The sequence below is a fragment of the Pipra filicauda genome, unplaced genomic scaffold, assembly GCF_003945595.2.
Source record: "Pipra filicauda isolate LSUMZ 115617 unplaced genomic scaffold, ASM394559v2 scaffold425_size644529_pilon, whole genome shotgun sequence".
NCBI classification, from domain to species: Eukaryota; Metazoa; Chordata; class Aves; order Passeriformes; family Pipridae; genus Pipra; species Pipra filicauda.
Genome location: NW_024104560.1, coordinates 565,548 through 591,663, shown reverse-complemented (window position 1 = coordinate 591,663; position 26,116 = coordinate 565,548). Strand labels below are relative to the sequence as shown.

Below are 26,116 nucleotides of genomic sequence, written 5' to 3'. Positions count from 1 at the left end.
GCTGACAGCTTTGCCAGGGCAAGGTCTCAACAAAGGCAACTGAATTAGAGCTAAGAGTCTCTCACCTGGCAAGTTTGGAAGTTGTGATCTGTCCTGAGATTGCATTAAGGTAAATGTGAATTGTTTTGAGTGCATAGGTAATGAATGATTAAGACTCTGTCAGTTGCCCTGTCTTTATGTCAATAGAGAAATGCATGCTGGAATACAAAATAACTAACTCTCCCAAATTTTATAATTCAATAACACCTTAGAATGATTTTTTTATTTTTTAATATTAACCTTGGCATAAGTTCTTTAGTCATATTTCTAAAAATACATATTTTCTTAATTAAAAGAAAAAACTGCAGAAATACACCAGCTAGCTGTTACTTTTATCTGTGAACAGAGGTTTTTGGAAGAAATCTTGGCTCTAAGAAGTCAGTGGTAAGCTCTCATCCAGTCGAATGGGATCAAAATTTCACTGTTTATGAACATCTGTACAGTAAGAATGACTGAGACATGAAATCCTTTATTACTGAAATGGCAACTAAAAATGGTTTTAATTTGGTTTTCATTAAAGAAATTCTTCCAAGTGTTTTGAGTTTCAGATCCAAAAACCCCGTAGCTTTTCTTTTCTAGCTAGTATCTATTCCAATGTGTTTTTTTTAAAGAAAACTTGTTTGCTAAAGCTCTCAGTGTCAAAAACTTCTTTAGATATTAGACTTTAGAGAAGTTCTGATGGAGATTTTTTGATTAGTTTCTAGTCAGGGTTTTCCCTATATACCTATTTTCTTTGTCTTTTTTGTTTTACTTTTCTTTAAAACTAAAATTTTACACTCAGGAATATTCCAGTATATTACAATAAAACACAACTGAGTAAAATTATCAACATTCTGTATAGTAGAAGTCAGAAAAGCCCAAGATGCATAGCAGTAAATGACATTAAGCATGCACATATCTCTTATTTATTTCCCCATTACACTTTCCATGTATTTCTTTTATTTGACTCTCTGTATGGTACTGATTAACATGTTTCGGCCATATGGAACTCTAAGCTCAATCTAAACATCCCAGCAAGGGTGACGTACTGAACAGTGCATGTGGGTGATTATAGCTAAATAATAATCTCAACATCTGTTCTACTTGCGGCCTTCTCAGATTTGAGGATGAGAGGCCAAGTGTGTATTTCCACACAGTTTAAACCAGAAAACTATTTTTCTTTCTTTCCCATCTCTGCCAAGCCAAGTGAAAGAAACAAGAATCATGATTCCAGTCTCAAAGGAGACTTAACCTCAAAATCCAGATCAGGCTCCAAATTCTGTGGTGGAGTTAAATCGGGATGTTCAAAGCACATGTTCTGTGTCTGGTATAGCAGCCAACTACAAAATCTGGATCTAGATCTCAGTTTGGATCTCAAAAGTTGCCCTTCCCCAAGAATTTGAGGGCATGAGAACTTAAAGTGGGTAAATGGCTGTCTCCAAGCTATGTTTGTGCTAGTCCAGGCATCAAGATGGAAATCTGTGATCCAGTACTGCAGTCTCAAACTTTCTAAATTTAGGTACTTAATTGGAGAATGGAGAGAGATAACTACTTTCAGAAGGTTACTCATAGTATGTAAAAGACTAGCTAAATGAGACTCGAAAAATTAATTCCTATTTTAAACAAGAGATTTCCTTGAACATAGAGTGAGCCTAGGACAACTGCACCTGTACTGCACTGGGAATCTCAGATTAGAGATCTAATCTGAGGAGTGCTGAATTTAGCTTAAATTGCTAAACTATGTGGACACTTGGAAGCACAAAAAGAGCCTCAGGAGACAGGAATTTGGCAGCAAGAAGCATCTCATCCCATGGCTACCTCTCAGTGTCCACTCTGCTCCTCAAGCAAAGGCATCCAAAATTTAGCACCTATGACAGAATCTCAGAATGGCTGGGTTGGAAGGGATATCTGGATAGCACCTAGTCCAATACCCTGCTAAAGCAGGTTTACCTAGAGCAGGTTGCACACATGTTTACTCCAAGACTGGTTTTGACAGATAAATGAAAGCAATTTAGTCTTTGAGCAATTCTTCCATTCTCCCTCCTGGGGTAAGTGTTAGCAGAGCAGCAGACAAAGTGCCTGTGCCATCCCAGCTAGTCTGTGCAAACCTCACTGTATGCCTTATCAGCTCATGGAACGCGCTCTGGGCAGAAAGTATGGAACACTGTCCTCAGGCAGTCATTGCCCCTTTCTGTATACGAAGATTCTGAAGTGGGCACATCCTGTAAGTACTCTAACAAAACAATTGCTCGAACAGAAACGAGTATCCAAATATCTGTGTGGATTTATATGAGCAGGAAGGGAAGGCAGATACAGTATCACATATGCCTTCAGTGATGACGTTTTCTTTACAGTTTGAATACACACGGCCTCTAAATCTCTTCATTAGTATAAGGAGATGGCTGATGTTAGACCTAAAATACAGCTGCCAGTAACAACCTACAGTGTTACAGCCTCAAAGGCAAACTGCGTAGCACTTTAGTACCTCCACTGGAGCTGCTGTCACTCCAAGCCCGCTGTTTTCAGACATCACAAAAGCACTGGCAACCCAGGATGTGATGGTATCAGGTACAATGACTTCCATTGTGGTTTCTGTGTCAGATCTGATGGCAGAAGGGGAGAGCAGACTTTCAAAACTATCCATTTACCAACATCAGTAAGTGGATACGTATTTTTAAAATGCATGAAAAACTAAGTCCAAATTCCTGGCAGGAAAAGCTGCTCATTATCTGTTTTTCATTTTCTAATCATTTAGAAATACTGTGATGGGAGCAAAATTATTTACAAAATTTAAATTATTTTAAATTACATGAATTGAAGGTAATTACACTGAATCACTTTACACGTAATCCGTTTTCACAGATTCTCTAAAACAAGCCCAGATGATGGTTGCTTCTGGAACTTCTCAGCTGTAGAAGAATACAAGATTTATGCTTCATAACACAGGTCAGATTTCACCATCATTTAACAGTTTGAACTGCTCATGGAATTACGTGCAGATAGCAACAGATTTCCCTTTCTGGGTTAATCACCATCTTCTTATGTACTGTAGAGAAAAAGGCTGGGTCTCCCTGTTCATTATCTCCCCATCTGTAAAAGCAGGAGAGTTCCTTTTGTCTTGGGGATTTTTATCTAGTTCTATTGAAACTCCTAGGCCTTCAGTCAGGCATAGTCCTCCTTTGTGCAGTTGCACATCTCATTTTTTGGTTCTCCAATCTCACTTGAGGCCTCTAGGTGGTAGCAGAATATAAATACTACTACATCGTTAAGTAGTGTTTTTCAGCATCAGTGCAGAATGCTACTAAAACCCACAAAATAACAATGGCAAATGCAAATCAGTTTCCATTTGCTTCTAATCTTATACCTAGTTTTAGTGTCGATCCAAAGCCAAGTCTCTGGAAAATGTGTCCTCACATAGAGATTGCTGAAATCAGGAGGTCCATTTTTAGATACTGGCATATCATCACCAAAACCATCTTCTATAGGTATCATTCCACCATCTACAAAATAAAAAACACTGTCCTACCTACAAATACCTATATTTAGAAAAACCAAATTAATGCAGTTAAGAAAATTCAAATTAAAACAGTGTTTGGAGTATAATCTATAGCTTTGTTATATAGGATAAGACTACTCTGGCACTAGGACATTTCTTTTCTTGGGGTTTTGTTTGTCTTTTATTTTTTTTTAAGAATAAAAAACTTTCATGCAAACTTAAATTTCTACATGGCCCTTCTGGAGTGGTTACGAAACTGGTGCAATTTGACTATACCTTTGCAAAATATATCAACTGGAACTGCAAATAAAAACTCCATTCACCCTCAAGCCTTTAAGTGTCACTCAGGACAGCAACAAAAAGGAAGTTTTTAAAACACTAATTGTATGCATTTGTAAATCTTGAACTTTTGAATGGTTTGCAAGGCTGGATGTAGCCTGTATGCAGTACAGTAAAACATAATAGGAGCCCTAACCCATGTATCTCCTTCCCACTCAGTAAATTAGATTTGAATACATTTATTTTATTACTTACAAAGAAAATGTTCCTTATCTTCCTCAAGAATTGCATCAGTTGATACCCAAAGGCTGCATTTCTGGATAAAATTTATACAGTATATCTCAATACAGGACATTAAGGACATCAACAGTGCTTATCTATTTTCTTTTCCTTTCTTTCTATGTAAATAAAGTCATAAAGTAATCATAGAACTAAAGCAAGTAATATACAGGAACTAATAAAACAGAGATCATATAAATCTGAATGACTGAAAACTTTTCAAAGGGAAGATTCTGTCAAGCATAAAGCAATATGTATTTATGGAAGTATAAACATATTTACTTGCATTCAGAGTATTTACATATTAACAAATTTCACAATTCAAAACCCATATAAGCCATGGAAACAGTACACCGTCTACAGTTCCAAACTTAAAAAAGTACATTTTCTTCTAGCAAGTGATGTGCAAATCACTAAGCAGTTAAAAAAAGCCAGGTTATAATGTAAAAAAAGAAGTACCTGAAATACACCAAAAGAACCTCTGACCAGGGGAAAATACTGCACTGTGCTGTATAAATTGAGCTCATGGAGGACCTAAAACAAAAAACACCAAAATCATTCAGAGTGAATGCAAACTCACATTTTTCAAAACTTTCACTGTTGTAGATGCTCTTTCGTAGGAGCTGTACCACAAGCTGTAGCTTACTTAGAGAAAAGAGAAAACAATCTGTGACAGGATGAAGAGAATTAAGCTGCAATGGTTATGCACTAGAGCAAGTAAAAGGAATTAAAAAAATGTGAATAATTTATTCTGCTCTTTAAAGAATAAAATTCTTTATTTTATATTACTAATTTTGGAGTGCACAAAGCACAAATCATTAGAGTTTTTTTCTGACTTCTTTGTCTTTCCTGAAAGAAACTGTCAAGACTTAACCGAGCAGGTTATCAAATGGAAGAACAATAGAATATTAACTGGTATTGGAAATGCTGTGCCTTTAACCATGTACACCTTACAGTCTTTTCTGTTCATGTTACTTGCAGAAGTAAAAATTATTTGCAAGATTACATACTGAAAATCCTGCCCAAAGAACATTATTTGTTCAGCATATAATCTGTAACATTTCCATAAGCATACAATAATGAAAATCTCTAATTTCCTATGTACTTACAGCATCTTCTGTTAGGTCACTACTTTCTCCTAGAAGTTTTGTACTTTTATCAACAACTGCAAGTCCAATTATTGATCCTGGTTCTGTTGTACTAATTTTAAGGGAGACTTTCTCAGATGGCTTGACCTTATCTTTGCTCCAAGAGATTTTAATCTAGAAAAAAAGTAAAAAACAGCACTGATTTAAAATATACAGTGATATTTACAGCCACTAACAATCCCAAGGAAGTTTTTTTTTTAGATTATTTGGCTATACTTAAGGCTACGGATTTGCTTTTCTTAGGAACTCTGAACCTTTGAGAGTCCTTTTCCTAGGACATTTGAAAGTTTGGATAAATCATGAGGCACATGGAGACATTTTTCATGCAGCAGGACAAATAGCCTCTTTACTGATGTCTGGTTGTAAGTGTTAAAGTTTCCATAGGAGAGACAGAATTTGAACCTGTTGATGGCCTTTGGGTGGTCTTACCTGTTAAAAGTTACAGTGATGTTTTTATTTGCACAATGGACCAACTATCATCTTGGTACACTAGAAAAAAATCAATTCCTTGATGCAACAGTTTTCCCACTCACCTTAAAGTTGTTTTGAGCTAAAGTATGCAGAGTCACATGAAACAAACACTGATCACATCTACCTACAGTGTGACCACTGCCTGGCTAGAACAAGCTCTTTATAAACGTTTACAATTCCACACTTTGAGCACTCAGGAGTACCTATGCCAAGCAATTTTTGGCTCAGTAATTGACCAAACTATTAAAAACACAAGGAGATGCCGTGCGTCTGATTACGTGGAACACACAGTGCTAAGTAGAAATTTCTTTCAAATAGGCAATAGCTGGACTCTAACTGCACTGGTATTACCAGAAGTCTTTCCAAGGACTTGTACAAGCCTCAGATTAGGTCCGCAATGATAAAGTTTTTCCATTTATAATCCTATGATCTAAAACACCATTTACCATGCAACAACCAGACAAAACCACAGTTTCAGGCTCAAGTTCAATGTAGTTACCTTGTCATCCAAAACAGGCTGGATGGGGACAGTGAGAGCATCATTTACAACTACTCCAAGCTCATCAACATAGAATACAAGGATAGATGCCAAAGGAGCCCAGGAATTTTCTGCTGTTAAAGTGAATGTTTTTGCAGACTTCGTTCCAAAACCCATAATTTGTTCCTTAGATAATACCTGAAGGGAAAAAAAAAATCACTCAGTCTGTTGGTATCTCAATATGTCGTAAGCTCAGCAATTCCTTCTACAAGTAGTTGTTAAAAGAAGAAACATATAGCAGTGGTGGTTTTGGTTTTTTTTTCACTAAATGGTTGACCAGTTCTGTGAAAATGGACATGGAACACATTTAAATATCAGTAATAGATTTTTTTTGTGCTTTAATTCTTGTATCACTATGCAAAAGTAATGTACTACAACAAATGCACACATATGCTACGAGAACATAAAAATACAACTGTAGTAGGGTTGGTTCATGTGGGTCTTCTATAAAAGCATTTGAGTTTCGTTCAGGCATATCGTTTTAAAAGCAAACCTCCAAAACACCCCTACCTAGAACACTTTGGTTTGCATCATAGAGAGTGTGAACTGGGGCCCAGTAGTGTGCTCCAGTTAAAAGAAGGCATTCATTTTATCAGAACAGATTAGAGCTAGTCTGAAGGTACCTCAAAATACTGGGAGTTCAGGTGCACAGCATCAATTTTTTCACTCTAAATCTGTTGCTACTGGATCATAGCACTTATTAATGAAGACAGAGCCATGAAAGGAGGTTCCCTGCCTTTGATTCATGGACCTGATTTATTTTAAATCTTCTAGAGGATGTTTCTATTTTAGGAAATACATATGAATGCCCAAATTTTATATGGTTTTCCTTATTCAGTTTACTGTTAAAGTCTCTGAAAGAAAAAGGATAGTAGCTATCACAATCACTCTGGTGTAGACTGTGAACAAAAAAGGCACATGTTAAAGACAGGATGGGAGACTGATGATGGTATATTTAATGAATCCTTCAATTCAGATGCTGCTAGATACAGTAGAGCAGCTCAGCAACTAAACAAGCCACTACCCAAGACATTTATTTTAAAATGCTTCTATGAAATCCCCATGTTAACAATGCCACCCTGCCCAATGGACCATCTGCTTCCTCAGCAGGCAGGTCTTCTCACCCTGTACCCACAGGCTCAGCCCTGACAGTCCTGAACATGCATACAGGCTCTGCCATGCCCCTGCTTCCACCTGCATCTGCAAGACCTGCTGAAAAAGCCTCAGCTTGGGCTGCTCCTGGGAAATCCCTGTCCCTTCTCCCATTGTAGATGTTTTGCACAGTCAGAGATAGTATTGCTCTTACGGTTTTCTCACATCTGCAAGCAGAGATAACCCAACACCCAAATCAGAGACGCACTTTTCCCTAAGAGCATCTCCTTACAGTGCCACAGGAATTCCTCCTAGGTAGCAAAATGGAGCTCTCTTTCAAAAAGGAGCATTCTAGTGGAAAGGAAGTTTTTGGGCCGCCTCTTTCACAAAGCACAACAAAAAATGCTGAATATCTCTAACGTTTAATCACATTCCCCTCACTGGAGTATTTCTCAAGATGGTAAAAGTCATCTGGGACTGTGCCCATCGAGTGACTTACCAGATAGTGGAACTCTCTCACTGGCTTGTTGCTTGCAATGCTCAATTCAAAAGGCTTCCCAACCTAGGAAAAACATGCAATTCATATGCATGAGTATGGAAACATGATGAATAACTTGAACGGTTCTTATCTTGGCAAGTTTTGTCTCAGACTGTACCTTTATATCCTGGCTCTTTGTTTTAACCTGGAGGTAAGTCTGGCTGGGGGAGCTGAACACATCATAAACACCTATGTCAGTCCTGCTGCTGAGGAACTCTGCCTGTGAGACAGTGCAAAAACAGCTCTCAACAAAACAGCAAAATCTGTGTGATGTTCACATACTCTTTACATGGTAGTCTTAGTAGCAGTACAAGATCACTTTACTGCTTGCTTTAGGTATCTGTTTTGGTTTTTCCCTTGATATCTTGGTGCAATTATTAGATCCCACTTGACAGGATCTGTCACTTTCCTGTTGTAACATAAACATGAGGTAACAAAAATAATAATAGGTGACACGTCAGCTGTTGTAGATGGTAGGAACAGCATAACATTGATCAAAGCCTGCTTAATTCAATGTGTCAATGCTCCAAAGCCACATATGGCAAAGCAATACCTGAACTCTCAGAGTTTTTGTATCATACAGGACTGGAAACTCAATATCAATTATTCCATTTTCTGGGACTGTGTAATTCAGGACACGGACTGTCAGATTTCTCTCCTCTGTTGCCTCATTTTCAAGGTGAGAAAGTGAAGAATGGTGAAAAAGCAGATCTGACTGTTGTGCAGTGACTGTTACAAAATTCTGTCTCTCTTCAGCTGTAAGCTGGTTGCTATCAGAACGTGACACCTTTAGCTAAAAACAAAAAGAAAACAGTCACTGAACAGAGAAAAGCTAAAATGCATACACAACACAACATTTAACAATATATTTGCATTCATCATATCAAGAAAACAAAGGCATCCTCAGATTTCTCTCACAGAATTACAGAATATGCTGAGTTGGAAGAAACCCACAAGGATCATCGAGTCCAATCCTTAACCCTGCACAGGACCATCCCCAAGAGTCACACCAGGGGCCTGAGAGTATTGTCCAAATGCTTCTTGAACTCTGACAGGCTTGGTGCTGTGACCATTCACTTGGGGAGCCTGTTCCAGAGTCCAGCCACCCTCTGGGTGAAGAATTTTTTCAAATATCCAACCTAAATCTCCCCTGACACAACTTCAGGCCATTCCCTCAGGTCCTATCACTGGTCACCACAGAGAAGAGATCAGTGCCTGCCCCTCCTCTTCCCCTCACAAGGAAGCTGTAGACTGCAATGAGATCTCCCCTCAGTCTCCTCTTTTCCGGGCCGAACAGACCAAGTGACCCCCTCAGTCACTCCTCATACAGCTTTCTTTCAAGGCATTTCACCATCTCTGTTGCCTTCCTTTGGACACTCTCCAATAGCTTAATATCTTTCTTATATTGCAATGACCAAAACTGCACAGAAGTAACTTTATTTTTTATCCCTTTTAAGCACTGCAGGTAGGCAAGTCAGCCAAGAACAAAATGATTCATAACTCCAGGGAGGTAAAAAAGAGAAACAGAAAAGCAAATAGAACTGAAAGGTGACCTGACTTTCAGCTCTTCCAAATACTCTTCTTGTTGAAAATTACTGCATCTCAGGTAAATTATGCAGTCTGACGATTTAATTTTGTCACTTGTATTTCACCACCACAAGAAAGGACAGCCTTACATCACGTGCAGGAAAATGAGTTGGATGAGCAGGGATGGTGCTGAGTCAGATGTGTTTATGGATTCATCAAGTGAATTGAGGAAAAAACTGAAACTAGGCCCAAAATTGACAGTCTGCAACTTCTTACAATTTACATCAACCTTTATCCCCACACACAAGCAGATTCTCATCCACTCTAAAAACATTCTCATTCTGCATTATATACTCCAAAAAATCAATGTCTGTATTTAAAAGCACTGAACTAATGTTCTTCTTTTTCAATCCATATATCTGCCACTGCATTACCTCTCCTCCCCATCATTATTTTCTTATGCTCTCTCTCTGCACAGATATGCAGATCTCTGCTTTTTAGTAACAGCAGCAGTTGTTCCTTCATGCTCCTCTGGGAGCATAACTGATATCTTCCTCTCTGCCAGCTGTAAGCATTGCTAAATGTCTCAGCTACTTCTCACTCAGCTCATCTTTAGGAGAGGAGGAAAAAACAGGTCAGAGTTGGAGTCAAAATGGAATGCTGGCAAGGAAAATAAAATGGACGAAAAACAAAAGCCCAAATGATCAGGCTAGCATGAAGCTATAGCTTGAGCCAAGCTACTCTGAAAGTGTATATTCAGCCTATTTTACTGGTATTTAGGTCTATACAGTAAAGGCTCAGGAATTGTAAAGTTGATTCCCCTTTTCAAGCAAAATGCAGTGGTGCAATATGCAACCTCTGCAAAATGTAGAAATACCAAATGCAAACTATGAACAGCATGAAGAACATTAAATACTTCTTTGAGTGGACTGCAACTGGTATGAGAAAGATAGGACAGAAGGTAAAAACAACACTTTCACTTGAGAGCAATGTGGTTTAATGAGTTTCACTGAATTTTGTAACGGCAGCTTGCATATATATATATATGCATTATATAAAGTATATATTCGTGTGTATATATATATATACATTTAGATATGCAAATACTATTAGGAGGATTGGAACTCAGTAACTACTTTGTTGTTTTAAAGCACAGTCACTGAACAGAAAAGAATCAGCTAGAAACAAAAAATTTCTCTTCTGTAAGAATGTCAACAAACTATACTCAAATATATCCTGCCAATACCACAGGATTCCCTGCCAATTTATACTTTTCTAGAGCAAATGCCTTTAAGTTTAGTATTTGCTGATACGTGTCATGAAAAAGAGGTAATTTGAAAACAAATCTGTAAATTATGCTTAAAAATCCAAGGCAAACTTTGTCATCTAAGCAAAAATACAGGAGATGTCATATTTGTTTAGGCACAGATTATAATAAAAGAAAAGAACTTACAGTAGCTATGAAGTTCAGAGAAGGTTTTATAACTCTAGAGTAGTCCAGAAATTCAATAAAATAATCACTTTGCTTCGGAAATATGATGGTACTTGAATTTTGGGAAATTCCTGTTGAATAATTGTATATGTTCAGACAATATGCATTTAAATACACATTACTTTAGCAGCAATAAAATTTACTGTCCATGATTTAAAAATAATTCTATCATAGTTTTCATCATTTCCACTCCTCTCGCTCTTCATCCTTCCGGCTACGCATCAGTACAAAGGTGGTACATGCACTGGTACTGCCTCCCACAACGCTAAATAAGACGTACCACACGTAGGGCTCCACTCCAGAATGACACAAGGAAGGAACTTATTAATCCCAAATCAACCAACTTCACCTTGACAGGGTTTCTACAGAAAGTCTGTAATGAAACCTAGTTTATGGGACTGGCAGAAATTTTGTACAAATGGTTTTTTTCTAATACGCAAGTGCAGCGGGACACAAACTCACAAAAAACCTTACTTTGCAAATCAGTGGGTCTAGAAGAGGCTAGACAGGGAGACAACATGGGGCCAGAGAATCAACTAATGTGATTTACAAACACACAAGTAAGGTAAGTTTATGGTTCAGCTTAAATTTGTAAGATTCAGGCTAATGCTAGCAATTCTTTATGCCTGTTCTCATCAAAAGTGATCAGTTGTTGACTTTAAGTTCCCATCTGAACATATTTCTTGGTTATTTAATAAATCATTTAACATAAAACTCCATTCAACCAAATTAACAGCTGGTTAAACTATTTAATATCTAGGCAAGCAACAGTTCAGATGATACATTCACACGTGGACGGTTTGTGCTGACATCAGCACATGATGCTTTCCTAGCACTCCAAGCTCTTCCACACAGCAGTAAGCTCTTTCAGCACCACCTACTCTGGCTTCCTCTCAGACATCACACATCCACATACCTGTGAGTGACTCAGTGACCACCGCAATCATTTCTATTGGCTCTGTGTAATCACTATCACCTTGGTGCCATGACTGCTCAGCATTCAAGTTTTGCAACATAAGTTTGTTACAGGTTACATTCACAGATCCATTTATCTACGATGTAGAAAAAATGAATTGTTGAGCCAGAAAAGCCAAGGACACCTTTCCATCTACAGCCGCTTATTTCTGGTTAAGTCCTGTAGCTCTCCTCACATAAATGTTTTGTCAACACCAGAAAATCCTCAATGCTGATCTTTATTTTTTGCTTTCAGCATCAATTTTTATTAAATCCAGTAAAGCTCACCACCTTTTTAGAGGTAACAATGCTTTATGGAGAAAGTTACTTTTTTTTTTCCCCAATGTCTAGAATTATCCATTTCTACATAGCTAGAGCAGTGGCACCTATGCTTTATAGAAAAATACAATGAACACGTAGGTACACGTACCCAACAAGGTGGGTATAACCTACTGAACGTAACTGAGCTCAGAGCTTCTGTAGACTATGTGCTGCTGAAGGCACTGAAGTTAGATAGCTGCTGAAGTCAGCAAACAAAAAGTGACAGGTACACCATGTAGCAGAAATTTAACTTTTTTTTTAAACACAGTTCACATCTCAAAAGTAAAATGTCTCATTTTGTAAAAAGAATGCAAAGCATCTATCACCTCTTTTAGGTCTTCAGTTTGAAACTGTATGTCCTTTTAAATTTTTTAATTAGTGCAGTAGATCAAATGTCATTACTAGGCAATTATTAGGCAAAATGCTTTGGTTTCCACCATGCTGGAGCTCCACCTAGACAACTGACATGTTCTACTCTAGCCTTGTAACACACGGCTGAGCGTGAAGGGGCAGACATAGGGTCAGGGAGCATTTCTGGGCCTGTGTCCTCCAGCACCAATGGTGCTACAGTAGCTCCCAGAAAATTTTTCTACCTAGGCCAACTAGTGCTCTCCAAAATAACTTCCAGGTAAAGGTCAAACGACCACAGGTGCCAAGTATCATTCCCAAAAAGCAGTCTGAACAGTCACTGACACTTCAGGCTGGAAATTGAAGAGAGTTTAACACTCTCCATGCAAGTCACTACACAGACCATGCCAGCTGAACTCAGCATCCTCAAATGGTTCCAGGCATTATTTAACCCACAAAAGAACACAGGCTTAAAGAAACTGCTAAGGACAACTCACCTCCATTGTTATTGTTATATTTCTCTTGTTTGTCCAGTAAGAGACAGAAAGGCATGTGACTGTTACAGTTCCTTTTACTGGCTTTCCATACATGTACCTGAAACACACCAGTCAAAGAGAAACAATACACCTGAAGAGCTCTCAAAGCAAAAGATTCTACCAAAATAATTTTCCCTGGTCCCAAACATGGCTAGAACACATTTCTACTTTGAAACGTGGGTTTGCAATACTGAGACCAGTTTATCAACACTAAAGCTGGAAGTCCAAAACCTGCACACAAGCTCTATAAGCCTATTACAATCACTATGGGTTGTACAATGTAGAAAAATTAACTATATTAACTGGAAGCAAGTTTTTGCCACCCACTAGATCAGGTTGCTCAGGGCCCCTTGTCAATCCTGCCTTTATAGTTTGTTTTATCCGATGGTTTATAATATCACAAGGTATTGGCTCTAGGGATGGAAGTTTTTTCTTGAACTCCAAACCTTTGACTTAAATAGCTTGTTAAACAATCATTTCTGCATTTCACTTATCAATAGTGCTTGTTTAGAAGGTACGTATTCTATGGCATTAAATAACCCATGAAAGACCTTTATTTCCAGTCTTCTTGGGTGGATCTGTCAGGTACCTCCATCTGGTTCTCATCTTCCAAAAATAAAACTAATTTCTATTTGAGATTATTGCATACTAAAATTCTCTCTAGATATTTGCTCAAATTAAAAAATAAAATATTATTTATACAATAGTCTTCACTGAATCCTCTCCTGAATTTCTCAAGAGCTTTTAATTCTTCACCCATTTAAAGGTATAGGTATTTTGATAGGTAGGAGAAACCTACAACGTTGATATATTGGATCAAGAAGGATGTCCATAGAAGTTTGCCTAATTTTCCAAGTACTCTAATAGAATATAATTACTCTACATACAGACCTTGACATGTTAAGTTGGAGAGACCATAAAAGAACCATAAGGACAAAAGAAAAAAAGCCTCAAAATATACATTATAATCAGAAAACTTAAAAAAAAAAATTTAAAATAAAGTAGCTGCAAATGTGTAGGCTATAGTCTAGAAGTATGTTTACCAGATCAGAAGAACTTACTAAAAGTCTTAAGATCTGTCAAACCTTGTTACACAACAAAATCCAGTAACTAGAAATGGATGTTAGCCAACTAATTTTGAGTAGATAGGGCTTTTTTAGCATTCTAAATATAAGCTTTTACTTTGACACTTAGAGACCCACAATAATTTTCTTAAGAGTAAGCATTACAACAGTATCAATGATTTACTTACTTGGCAGTGACAACACCAGTTACATCTTCATCTCTCAGAGAGTAGTATAATGGTGTTGTTATCATGACATCAAATTTTGGTAAAACTGGAAAAAAAACAAACAAACAAACAAAAAGTGTTAAATTCACAGAAGGAATATTAGGTTTTTTTAAGTAATAAGGGTAGAACATGTAATTTGATAAAGACTACTACTATAGTTTCCTAAGGAGTATATAAGGTAAGATATATTTTTAACCCAACCCTATGCATGCCCCAGACTAAGATTTTTTGTTAAAAAGAGAACAAGCATCATAAAAGCCGCCTGCATATAAGCTTGTAAAACTGAAATACAAAACTTTTAGTTTACTCAGTCTTTACAGAATCATCAGCAAACTCCACAATCAGATATTATACAGATATTTTGGGATGAACACATTGCCTGCATGATCCTGGAAAAACATGGACAATAACTGCATCCCACAGGCTTAAGATAAGCATTTTTAAGACTGCATGACATCCAGACACTACAGTAGAAGGTCATTAAAACTATCAAATATAAACAGGGAGCTGATAAGACAGCATCTTTTTGTCAGTCTCAGAAAAGCAAGACATGTGGAAATTAAACTTTCTGTGAGTAAAGGGTTCCTGCTAGCCAAGTTAAGCTAGTATAAATTAATGGAGAATCACTGACAATTTTGGTCACTACTAAATGCCCTTAAATAACACTTACCATATTCCATCACTTTAAATCTTTGATAATGAACTTGACCCTATTGAAAAAATTCATATGAGAAAATTATAATTAGATTAGTAAGTTTAACATACCTTCTTGGCCAAATCCCACCCATATTCAAGTTAAACTACAATTTCTGACTTAGTGTGATTTTAAATCATGGTTCAACCACTATCAGCTCCTGTAGGAACCAGTAGTATGTATTTGCACAAGAGAAGGACACAGAATTCACATGAAGCAGATTGTAAGTATATAAAATGAAAAGCTTGTGGAGTTTTCAATCTGCAGACATCTACATATGGCTGGTTTCTGTATAAAAAGCCAGAATACCTGAGCCAGCTAACATAAAATTATCTAGCATAAGCAGCCACAGTCATCAGGATAAACCATGACCGATCTACCAGCAGTATCTTTACTAGCTCGTTTAAAAATAACTTCTACAAATGAGAAGTTCCTACAGTGCGTATCTAGTGGACAAGACCATTTCAAAAGCATGTTAATCTTATAGTTCCACATTTACTCAAAAGACAGATAAAAGGTAGCTACAGTGTACACTCATATTTACTTTGGTGGAGATATTTTGTGTTGTATCTTCCTGTCTTATTTATTTGTTAGTTAAAATCAATGGGAAAAAAACCAAAAAACGATATAAAACATTGTTATTGCGTTCTATTTTCCTATTTTTCTATTTTTTTTTCACTTATTTCCTGATTTTCCTCAGAAGGGAATAACCAATTGCCAGGTGGCATCAAGATATGTCAGACAGGAACAAGTGTCTGTGGCAAGAGAGCTGCTGTGCTAAAAACAGTAGGACCAGGACCTTAGCTGGAAACCTGATCAATGACTTTCCAAACTGTTTAATTTTTAGCAATTTTCTTAATTTTTTAGCATTTCAGACCAAGTCGTTTATACATCTCTATTTACAATTTTCCTACCAAAATACTTCTATCAAAGTAAAAATCAGATTGCTGCCAATTCCATGATTAAGTTACTGATCACCAAAAATAAATGCCATATTAATATTCCTAGGTTTGAAAATATATATGCAGAATCCGCTATTTTCACAACATTTGTGCAAATCACAACACTTAGAAATGCTACAGCATTGACATGCAGTCCACAATCAAATTACTATAAGGTAGTCTTAGGAATATGTATCTTAGGAAAATGATCTGTAGCAAATTTATCTCACATCTCGTTCTCTGTGTATCTTTTATTTCCAATGTTAGGTATATATGTCACTCTTACCAATTAAGCAATGACCAGAACATTACCTTAGAGGGCAGGATGAAAAAGCATCTCCCTTGAAAATGAAATTTTTTTTCACATTATCTTAAAGTAAAACAACAACAACAACAAACAAACAACTAAGAACTAGGAGAATTCTTAAGTAGTAGAAAACAGAGATTACAGTGAGACTAGCACTCCTATCTGTACCTTCTCTAAAATAACAAGCTTTGTGACAGAAATCATGCTTCACAGTTCAGGGAAAGGAAAAGACCCTACTAGTCATCTTGATGATCTGAATACCAAGCCACTAACACACTTTTCAGCCAGCTAGTTTGGAGCAAGACAAGTAACATCATTTCAACCACTTTATCACTTTAGTTCATCAGGGCAGGGTTGTCTCTCTGCAAATATTGTTCAAATATATTGAATGGGAAGTTGTTAAACCAGTTTCCAAGAATAGTGGCTTTTGAGGCAAGCAGTTAGTTTTATATACCACCCAAAAGAGATTTTAAGCAGGTTTTTTTAAGGTAGAAAAACACCACCATGCCTATTCCACTTGTTTCCAAAGCTGCTTTATTCTAGTACAGGTTTTGCCTTCCATGCCTTCTCTTGCTTCTTAAACATACTCACCCTTCCAGACTAATAACATTTTGCTCTGTCATCATTTCCTAAACTGCAAAACACCTATTGCATTCTGTGCCCATTAGCCAGAGTAAGAAAATAGTACCAAAAAGAGATCCATATAAGTATTGTGGGATAGTGAGGATGATGGAGCCTTTCTGCAATTGAGCCTTAGGTGCTGTGGATCCTGACATCTAAGAATCCTTAACAACTACAGTCCAGATTTTGCTCTGTTGTGATGAACCAGTCCTGTTTTAAGTGATTGGGGTCTGATCCAACAAGTGAGGTCACACGAACCGTTCCCTGCAGATTTTTTCTTCTTTGGCAACCAAAAGTCCCTGAAATTAATCTGTCCTGGGTCCGTTTCCTTATTTGTTTCTGACATTGAGGTGCATCACAAGTTAGAGCACCGGGAAAGACTCTGGGTGTGGTCCAAGGGCCCTGGAAAAGGTAAGTACTAGCACCAGCTGCATTCCAGAGGCTACCCCATCATCTCACAGGCCATGTTAGGAGCACTCCTTCACTCTGGCTTTGCAGCTAAATAAAACAGATTTCTGTCTAGACAGAAGTAACAGAAGCATTTTGTGATCACTTCCATGTTTTATTCTCAGATGTAGGAAACAAACCCCAAAATAAAATTCTGTTCAAATCCAACATCACAGTCTCCAGTGTCACCAGTACTCACACTATCAGATCCTGATTGAATCAGTGTGCATTTGCAAACTACTGAATACACCACAGCCAATGCCAAAGGTTTTATGTACAGCCTGATTTGGAAGGAAGGTGACACTTTTTTTAAGCAATTCTATACAGAACATCAAACTTGATGGATCAATTGTGAAATCTGTTACCGACCTAGCAGTAAAACATAACAGAATTCATAGTGGATACACTGTAACAGACATAAAACATCAAAAGTCAAAAAAATTCAAAGTGTAAAGTATATAATCATTCCCAGTTGATTTTGAATGTTGCTTAATAGCTGAAGCTTTAAAAACAATTAACTCTTAAAATATTTTAGAAAGCCCTCATTGCACCTGAAACATTACTACTCTTCAATATTTGATCATCAATTTATAAATAACAACTTCCATAAATTAGATTACAAAATGCCATTTAACTAGCAACAACTTCTGGTTGGAGGTGCATGCTACTAAAACCCAGCAACTAAAAGCCTTTCAGAGAAAGGCTTCATAACAGGAAATATAAGATATCCAACTAAAATACAAGGTGGAGACTTGGGAACCAGACTGTAATTACTCTTGTCTTGAGTTTTCCTGGAACAGCTGTACTAACACCTGAACTCTTATTGAAAAAAAAAGTACTACAGGATGTTTAACGGCAGCAAGCAGCCAAAACCTGATTTAAAACAGTATTCAGAGGCAACACTTCCAAGAATCAAAACTCAGTACACTTGGAAACTGATGTGTAACCACTAGAAGGGAAATGTTGCTCACTTAACAATACTCTCAAAAGACAAGAGAGAAATCTGAGAAAGAAAGGCTGGACAGCTGGCTATTTAGCTAGAAAGTTCAGGTCACGGCATCAAGATAGTAAGTCATACAGAGATCAGTCTGGTTATGCCATCTGAAGATGTTTCTAAAGCCCTGAATACATCCATAAGCTGCACTGAGTGCCATGCAGACTCAGAGCTAGCAGTACTAGTTACAGATAGGTAGACAATCTATTAAAAACTCCAGACACATACTAAATATTCCTTAGCAGTAAATCCAATTTCTCAGTGATCTCTGTTATCAGGAAGAGATTGGTGAATATATATATATAATGCAACTTTATATATAACACTGTAGAAAACTGTACCTTCCTCTGACAGCCAAATTGCTGTAGAACAGCAAGGAATATCCAGACAATAGCCAGAAATATCCACTAGGAGTGATCAAGTCATGCACTAGCTTTCACTAAACATCAATTAAATCTTTACCACATCACCACCATAGAGACATCCACACAGCTTAAACCTCAAACTGAATCCCATCCCATATGATCTTGTATTTCAGGGCATAGTAACCAAGAGAACCAAGTAGAGTTTCCCATCAGAAAAGTTCTTTTCCTTTATTCTGCAAAGTTTCTTTCAGGTTTCATTAATTCAATGGTTGTCGTGCTATCAGGCAAAAAACAGTCTGTGAGACAACACACTAAGCAGACCTAACGTAATAGTGTGAATATTGAAATAGTCACTTAATATATTTTGCATATGACAGCCTTATCCAGCTTAAGATACTGTGTAGGTACATGCTACAGAAATAATGCATATTGTTTTGTCATTACATTCAACATTGAATTTGAAAATTAAAGCAGAGAAGGTGTGAACAAAAATGGCCTGAAGGTAAACATGACTATCTATGTGTCGGGCTTGGAGCTGCTGCTTTATTCTCAAAGGATAAGCACTGTAAGGATAGCCACGTTTTTCTGTACCCCAAAGCCTAAAATTTCTTTTTCTTTTTTTTTATTATAATATACTCTTCTTTTTCTTCTCTATTTTAATTTTCAATTCAAAGAGTTTGGTGTCTAAAGGAACCATTTAGCCTGATCTTCTTTTATCCCAGGTTTTGTTCCTTTGTGTTCAGCTACTCCAGCAATCTGCATTTAAAATGCATCTTACACAAAGATGCATCAAGTAACAGAAAAACGCTCACTCCCACTTTTTCGTTTGTTCCAGTGAATAAGTACTTTATCAATGAAAGACATATATATGCCAAAGAGAATTTGTCTGGCTTCAACTTCTATTAGTTGGTTCACATTATGCCTTTCTCCACTAGATTAAAAAGCCTTTAAAACCCGTAACAGCACTCTCAGACTGTAATCAATAAATCTGTTGATTCATTTGATCCTCTGATATACAGTCAACAGAGCGGACTTCTGCAGTCTCTCCTACCATGGAGCTGTCTTCCCTGGCTCCAGGGAGAGCATCAGTTTATATTAGAAACACCTTGGGTGATTGTCAATTGCACAAAAATCAATCCATCCTTCTTTGACAGACTGTATATACACCACTGTTTTTCGTTAAGACTTCGTACAGTGAAAAGCCTTTTCAGAAATCTGTTAAGTCATTAAATCTACCTTATTAACCAATTCCATACTAGCCTTAAATAACATAATTTTTAATCAATGGAATCCCAAGTCACCTTTGTCATTGTTTTTCTCATAACAGATGACAAGTCTATAGTTTCCCATGTTACCTCACTCTTTTCTGTTAAGAATGTTCATCTTCTGATGGTCTTTTCAGAACTGCCCACAGTGAGACTCGCTTAACTACTAAAAACCATCATCCCTACTAAAAGTTTTCCCCTTTGCCACACAGTTACTGTTTCCTCATGTTACCAGGCTACGCGACTGCTGGAATTCCTTTTGTTTCTAGCAAGCTTTAAAAACTCTTTCATACTTTTATTATTAACCATTAAGTTTTCCTTGAGATCTTTACATTTCCTACATACATGCAAGAGTTCAGACTTTCATTTATACTGATAGCTATCTGCTAGTTCCTTTTTTTCCCCCACTTATTAAACACAGTGTTTCTTAAGTATTAACCATATCCTCTGTCAATGAAAAAAAAGAATTCCACTTCTCTTCTGCCCAAGATTGTATTTTCCCAAAAGACCACTTTAATATATGTACCAAAAACACTTTGCAGGACTTTCACCTTGAATTGTTTTTTATAACAGTGGTAAACAGAGAAAGACATCCTAGAGTGATGAGCATTATCCATGACCCTGGATATTCTTCATGTTGCTGAAGCATGTAGAGCTCTATTAAGTACCCCAAAACTCTTATGTTAAAACCCTAAATTTTAAAAATTTAATAGTAGGGAAAATTAGATGAAAATATGATACAGACAACCTAGGAAAGGTTGTAGCCTGATAGATCTAATATGAGAGCCAATGTCCAGTCTTTTGCAGCAAGGTTCAACACCTAGGCAGGCAACTGCATCAATGAGGATAGCCAGCAGTGACACTCTGTCTTGACCTGACACCTCAGGGGTTTCTAGTTATCCGTTCTCAATGGAGTGTACTATGAATGTGTCCAGACATTTTTCAATCCCACTTGAATTCTCAGTATTCACAATACCCACTGTGTTCTGCAGTTCAGTTATGCTGTTTTAGTTATTTTGAAATCGCTCTTTACCTCCTTTACCTGATGCCCTTGAGCTATGTGTTGAAAGAGACTGTGAACAAAACGTTCCCTATTTACTCTCTCCTTCTTCCTCATGACTTGAGAGACATTCCCACCCTGACATGTTTTCCAGGATCATTAACCTCTGCAATAGTACTAAATGGCTAAAATTTAGAATACCATCAACTATCATCTACTAAGATTTCACTTCACTTGTCTTTTCTCACAGTTGTTTCACTAGCCGAGTTGAATCTACAAGGCATTTTTCTTTCAACTTTACAACTTCATTTTTTTCTTTCTGTTTTTGTTTCAGGACGGAGCAGCACTCATTCAGATCCTGAAAACAGCTGCTGCAGTTCCTTCATCAATGATCTCCTGACTTCAGGATTACTCAAGCCTCTGCAGAAAGCCCAAGCAACATTTCATAAACACCCTTTCACCTGGTAAGTAGCACACCACTGTCACCAGGCTTTGTTCCCATGTCTGAGCCACACTTCCCCACCAGCTGAAAAGCACCTATGTAGCTGTGAGTGGGGATGGTTGTCAACCAGAGCAGTGAACCAGTCTGGTCTAGGCAAAGAAAAACACACAGATGCTTTTCAATGTGGTCACTTCCCCATCGTACTTTAGATTCCATCCTGATTACAGTTGCCTCAGCATGACTGAGAAGCTACTGAAGTCTGGAGATGAGAAGGGGTGGCAGAGTACACAGATTAGGGCAGGAACAACTTAATACATTTTTCCCACCACAGACAACAGCAACAACTCCACACCCACATGAGAACACTTTTGAAAAATCCAGTCCTGACACTCACTTGAGCACCACCCTCACATACTTCAGCCTATAGAAATCTATCAAGTATATAACCGGTAGTGGTAAACATTACTCCCAAGTAATAAATGATCACATGAGTTTTTCTGCTTTCTACCCCATCATCTCCTTCATTATGGAACATTAAGCAGTCCTGTTTGTACTTGCTAAATGTCCCTGAACAGCCACTGCAAGCCAAGTCGGAAATGCAGTTCCGAAATTACAGCATTTAAAAGCAGATTGAATAAACTTGACACACAGAGTTTTGAACAGTCGAATCTCTGGCTATTTTTGCAACATTTTCCATGGTCTATGAGGAGTGTACAGCTTAAAGGACTGAACTGAGAGAACTACTACCAATAGCAAAATGCAACGCAGATTGTTCCATTTTTTTTTACTGGAATAGTTGTGCATTACTAGACATCCTTTCTATTTTACATAGTTATTTTTTCCTCAGTAACTCATTAGTCATTGCAAATTGATGAAACGCCCCTGAATTTCTTTGTATTTGCTTGCAAAATAAACATAAGAGGATTTCAGTAAAAAAAAAAATACAACCCCCAAAAAAACTCCTCACACAGTTCTCCATAAGGTCTTTCTTGCATGTTAATATTAAAACCCCCTCACATTTTTAATAGCATTTTTATTTTAGAAACAAAACACAGACTTCGGGATAAAACATGTTTGGGGGTTTTTGTATCCTTCCTTACAAAACCATACACTACTGAAAATATTGTGAGGTTTGCATAATATCTTTGCATAGCATCTTGCATGATATTTGTCATAAGGGAAGGATTTCTGCATCTCATGGTCCATGTTAGTAACTGGTTTCAGTAAAGTAAACACAATTTTATTCACATCTGCCAAAAGAAATAAATATCTGTGTGACTTGGCAATGTTAATACTCACGTTCACTTCCACCTCTATGGACCAGTCTCCTAGGGGAGGGTTCATTGATAACTGAAATTTTTTGGAAAGTACACCCAAATCACCTTCCTCCATCAACCACTGCTGAATCAACTTCTTCCGAGGGTCCTAGGAGAAAAGTCAAGCTACGTTGTAAATGCAAGTGGTCCTGCTAGCAAGATTTAGGTAGCAATAAATATCATCTTTATTTATCACATAAATTTGGAACATATGACACAGGCCAATTTATGACTGTATTCCTGTGGATACTTACTCGGATATATATATTCAGAGGCACTTTGTAAGGTTTTAGATCAGGATACACAGTAACAATCCGAAACAGCACATCTTGTCCTGGTTTGTACATAGATTTATCAGTCTGGATGAATACGGAGATGCTCTTTGACATGTACATCAAGCTGGTACGGTTAGAGAAGATGTGCCGGCCATCGGCACGGCCTTCCACCAGTAATTCATAATTCCCAGAAGCACTGTTCAAAGGCAGCTTAAAATAAAATAGTGACTTTCTGTTAACCATCAAAAATATTCTTGAAGATATTATTATTTAAAAAACATTTGATATAAAGATCTAATACATACCTGAACTTGTCAACTTATGTAAATTCTCAAAAAGTGAAAGGGGATTTTTTTCAGGACTTTAAAGTGTTATTTCAACAATTACCTGAAAATGTGTCATCAGAGGCATCTTTTCAACAGATTTGCATCTAATTTTCAGTAGTAATCAGGTTTTCAACAATGTAAGTATCCATGTATTCTCATACAATTCATAGACTCACACACACACACATTGTGCTCTTTCTTTTCTTTTCACAGTTATTTAGAAATTTCTAGGATTTGATATAAGGGGCTAATATTTTTCTGACTTCATCACTTTTTTGTAACAAATCTTCTAAAAATAAAAGATCTGAAGAAGGTATGTGTAAGCAAAATGAGCAGGACAGTAAGAGAACCTTGCACTTCTTTTTTTACAATCTTTAGCTTTATGTTCTATGGGGTAGGAAACTCAAATACAGAGTATCTTATGAGGTGAGGTACTGCTTTTCAATAGAAACATTTGTCTCATCTCAGTTTAATGTTTCAAAATTATAGCACACACTGTGACTCATCTAGAAAGAAAAATAATTATTCTTCCCAAAATATTAAGAAATAAAGGAAGAGTCATTTTATATGGTTAACTTATTTGGGATAGACACTCAGGGCTCCTTCAGTGCTGGCAGAAAAGAGACAGATATCACTGGCAAAGAAATTTATACCATGTAAGATTAGAGTAATCATGTACAGGTTTCTCCCTCTCTCTCTGTGTCTTTCCAGTGGACAGAGGAAATCTAGAGCTCATAATTCAGGTGCGTAACTTCACATCCCGAAATTAGCTGAGAGGAATCCCAGTCACAGGGATTGAAAGACTGGAAGCAGAGATGCTGCAGCACACGGAAATTTCATCTGAGTAGTCTCTTCACAGACAATCAATGACCCCAGGGACATTCCAGACCAGGTGCTGGCTTCTGTACTGCCAGAATGTCTCTTTGAAGAAGGAAAACGGTTTTAACACAGCACACAGCTCATTCCAAGAAACAGCCCTGCTGAAAAGCTTAAAGAGTCACATGCTTCTGCTTGGAATTACAACAGTAAATATGAAGTAAAACCTCTGGAGTTAACAGAACTAAAGCAGACAGGCTTGCATTTTTCAGCATAACATATGGAACTGAAGCAGTGCTTCTACAGTGTAATGAAAATTACAGCTGTAAACTCACCAGGCACATCACATCAGAAGTATTCTACCAAGTCCTATAAAGAAAAGCTGTAGTGCTGTCAAAGTTTGTTTTAACAGTGCACAGTGAGGTAACAGGAATTCACAAACAAGGGAAAATGTCACAGGGTGGCAAATGAGGTAGATGCAAACATCTGTATCAAATACATTTTCTTCTGTTTGTATTTACCTATAAAGAGGAATCAACTATAATTCCATCCCTTTCTGTTGACTTTCTGTTTTTAAAAACAAACCAGGAAAAATCAGGAAGGGGAAAAATAAACAGGCTGTTTTTACCCATGAACAGGCACATGATGACACAGGAAGAAGATATTCCCCCTTTAAAATCTGGACTTATGTAACTAAATTTTATGTGCAAAGTTCCACACCGAAATAGATCCTGCATTTTCTTCAGCTGCAGGTTTTTTGTGCACACATTGCCAAGAACATATGATTCACATATTTCAACACACTCCAAATTCCAGGCCAAGTATTCTGCAATATCTTAAATAGGAGGAACAGCCTTACCTACTGCATCTGTCAAATATTACCTCAAAACTAATGTATTTATGAACATTGCTATTTATTAAAGAAGCTGTATTCCCAAAAAAAGTAGACAGAATTCCCTACAAGAAGTCCATGACACATTATAACCATTCAAAATCAAAATGGGAGAAAATAAGCTTGCTTTGACTCATCATAGCAGTAAATTGTGCTCTTATAGCATTATTTTAACATGCTTGCAAATACTGGTTTTGACTTCTTTAAAAGTCTGTAAATGCCATTCAGAGACCTCATATATTTTCCTGTACCTCTTTCCTATCATGAATAATGATAGATAGCATGGGTTGCTCCCTAGATTTTTATACTATTTATATTTAAAAAAATCTTTCCTTCCCATAACATGGTAACAAAATTGCCTGTTGTACCTTTCTTAATGTAACTGTCAGAGACAATGAAGTTTACATTGCCATGGCAGTGTATCAGGACAGCTGAGGTGCAACTAACCCACCTTCTGTTTCACAAATCTGTGCTAACAGAAACTGCACTAATACAACACTTCCAGAAGGTCATTGCTACAATAATAGTAACTACCTCAGCCCCACCAACCCTTCTCTAAAGGGTTGTTTCTCAACCCAAATATGATCAAGGCAGCTTTTAACACTAAGTAGTAGAAACTTGCTGTGAAAATATTTTATCTTAGTCAAAACATCACCAAATGAATGGTATTACTATCCCCCTCTTGGCACTCCTAACACAAGAGAGAAAAGGGCCATCTCACGTACTTCTCCTGACTACACCAGTCACCATCACAAACACCTCAGACAACGCAGCTACTGTTTCCTCTGGAAAAGATGAGGCTGAATCCAAAAACTCATTACCCACCTTTGCTAGCAAATTACACTTTGGACAAAACATAAGTCTACTGTGGCTACACAAATGAAAAAAATCTTGCTATTAAAAAATGAGACATTTCAGATAGCGGCGAGAGAGGGAGGAATCTACTTCGCCTAATTTTAGGTGCTTGAACACTTTAAGACCTGGCCAGATTTTATTAAGGAACCTGTTAATTTCGTTTTTTTTCCTCTTTTTCTATGAACACATTTTTCTATGTTTGCTAAAGTACAGTTCATACAGATGTATTTCA

At 37.2% G+C, this 26,116-nt stretch overlaps 1 protein-coding gene across 1 annotated transcript in view; it reads right to left on the bottom strand.

Annotated features, from left to right (window-relative positions):
• The window catches only part of CD109 (CD109 molecule), a 73,889-nt gene that overhangs the window by 30,100 nt on the left and 17,673 nt on the right, over window positions 1-26,116 (bottom strand). Inside the window, exons 4-19 of the mRNA XM_027745580.2 lie at window positions 22,975-23,205; window positions 22,704-22,829; window positions 14,999-15,038; window positions 14,290-14,374; window positions 12,999-13,095; window positions 11,795-11,930; window positions 10,840-10,949; window positions 8,413-8,652; window positions 7,978-8,079; window positions 7,821-7,883; window positions 6,191-6,367; window positions 5,182-5,334; window positions 4,532-4,606; window positions 4,049-4,109; window positions 3,383-3,518; window positions 2,504-2,621 (exon numbers count right to left, since the gene is read on the bottom strand). Coding sequence (XP_027601381.1) covers window positions 2,504-2,621; window positions 3,383-3,518; window positions 4,049-4,109; window positions 4,532-4,606; window positions 5,182-5,334; window positions 6,191-6,367; window positions 7,821-7,883; window positions 7,978-8,079; window positions 8,413-8,652; window positions 10,840-10,949; window positions 11,795-11,930; window positions 12,999-13,095; window positions 14,290-14,374; window positions 14,999-15,038; window positions 22,704-22,829; window positions 22,975-23,205 — 1,950 coding nt within the window. The remainder of the gene's footprint in view (window positions 1-2,503; window positions 2,622-3,382; window positions 3,519-4,048; window positions 4,110-4,531; window positions 4,607-5,181; window positions 5,335-6,190; window positions 6,368-7,820; window positions 7,884-7,977; window positions 8,080-8,412; window positions 8,653-10,839; window positions 10,950-11,794; window positions 11,931-12,998; window positions 13,096-14,289; window positions 14,375-14,998; window positions 15,039-22,703; window positions 22,830-22,974; window positions 23,206-26,116) is intronic.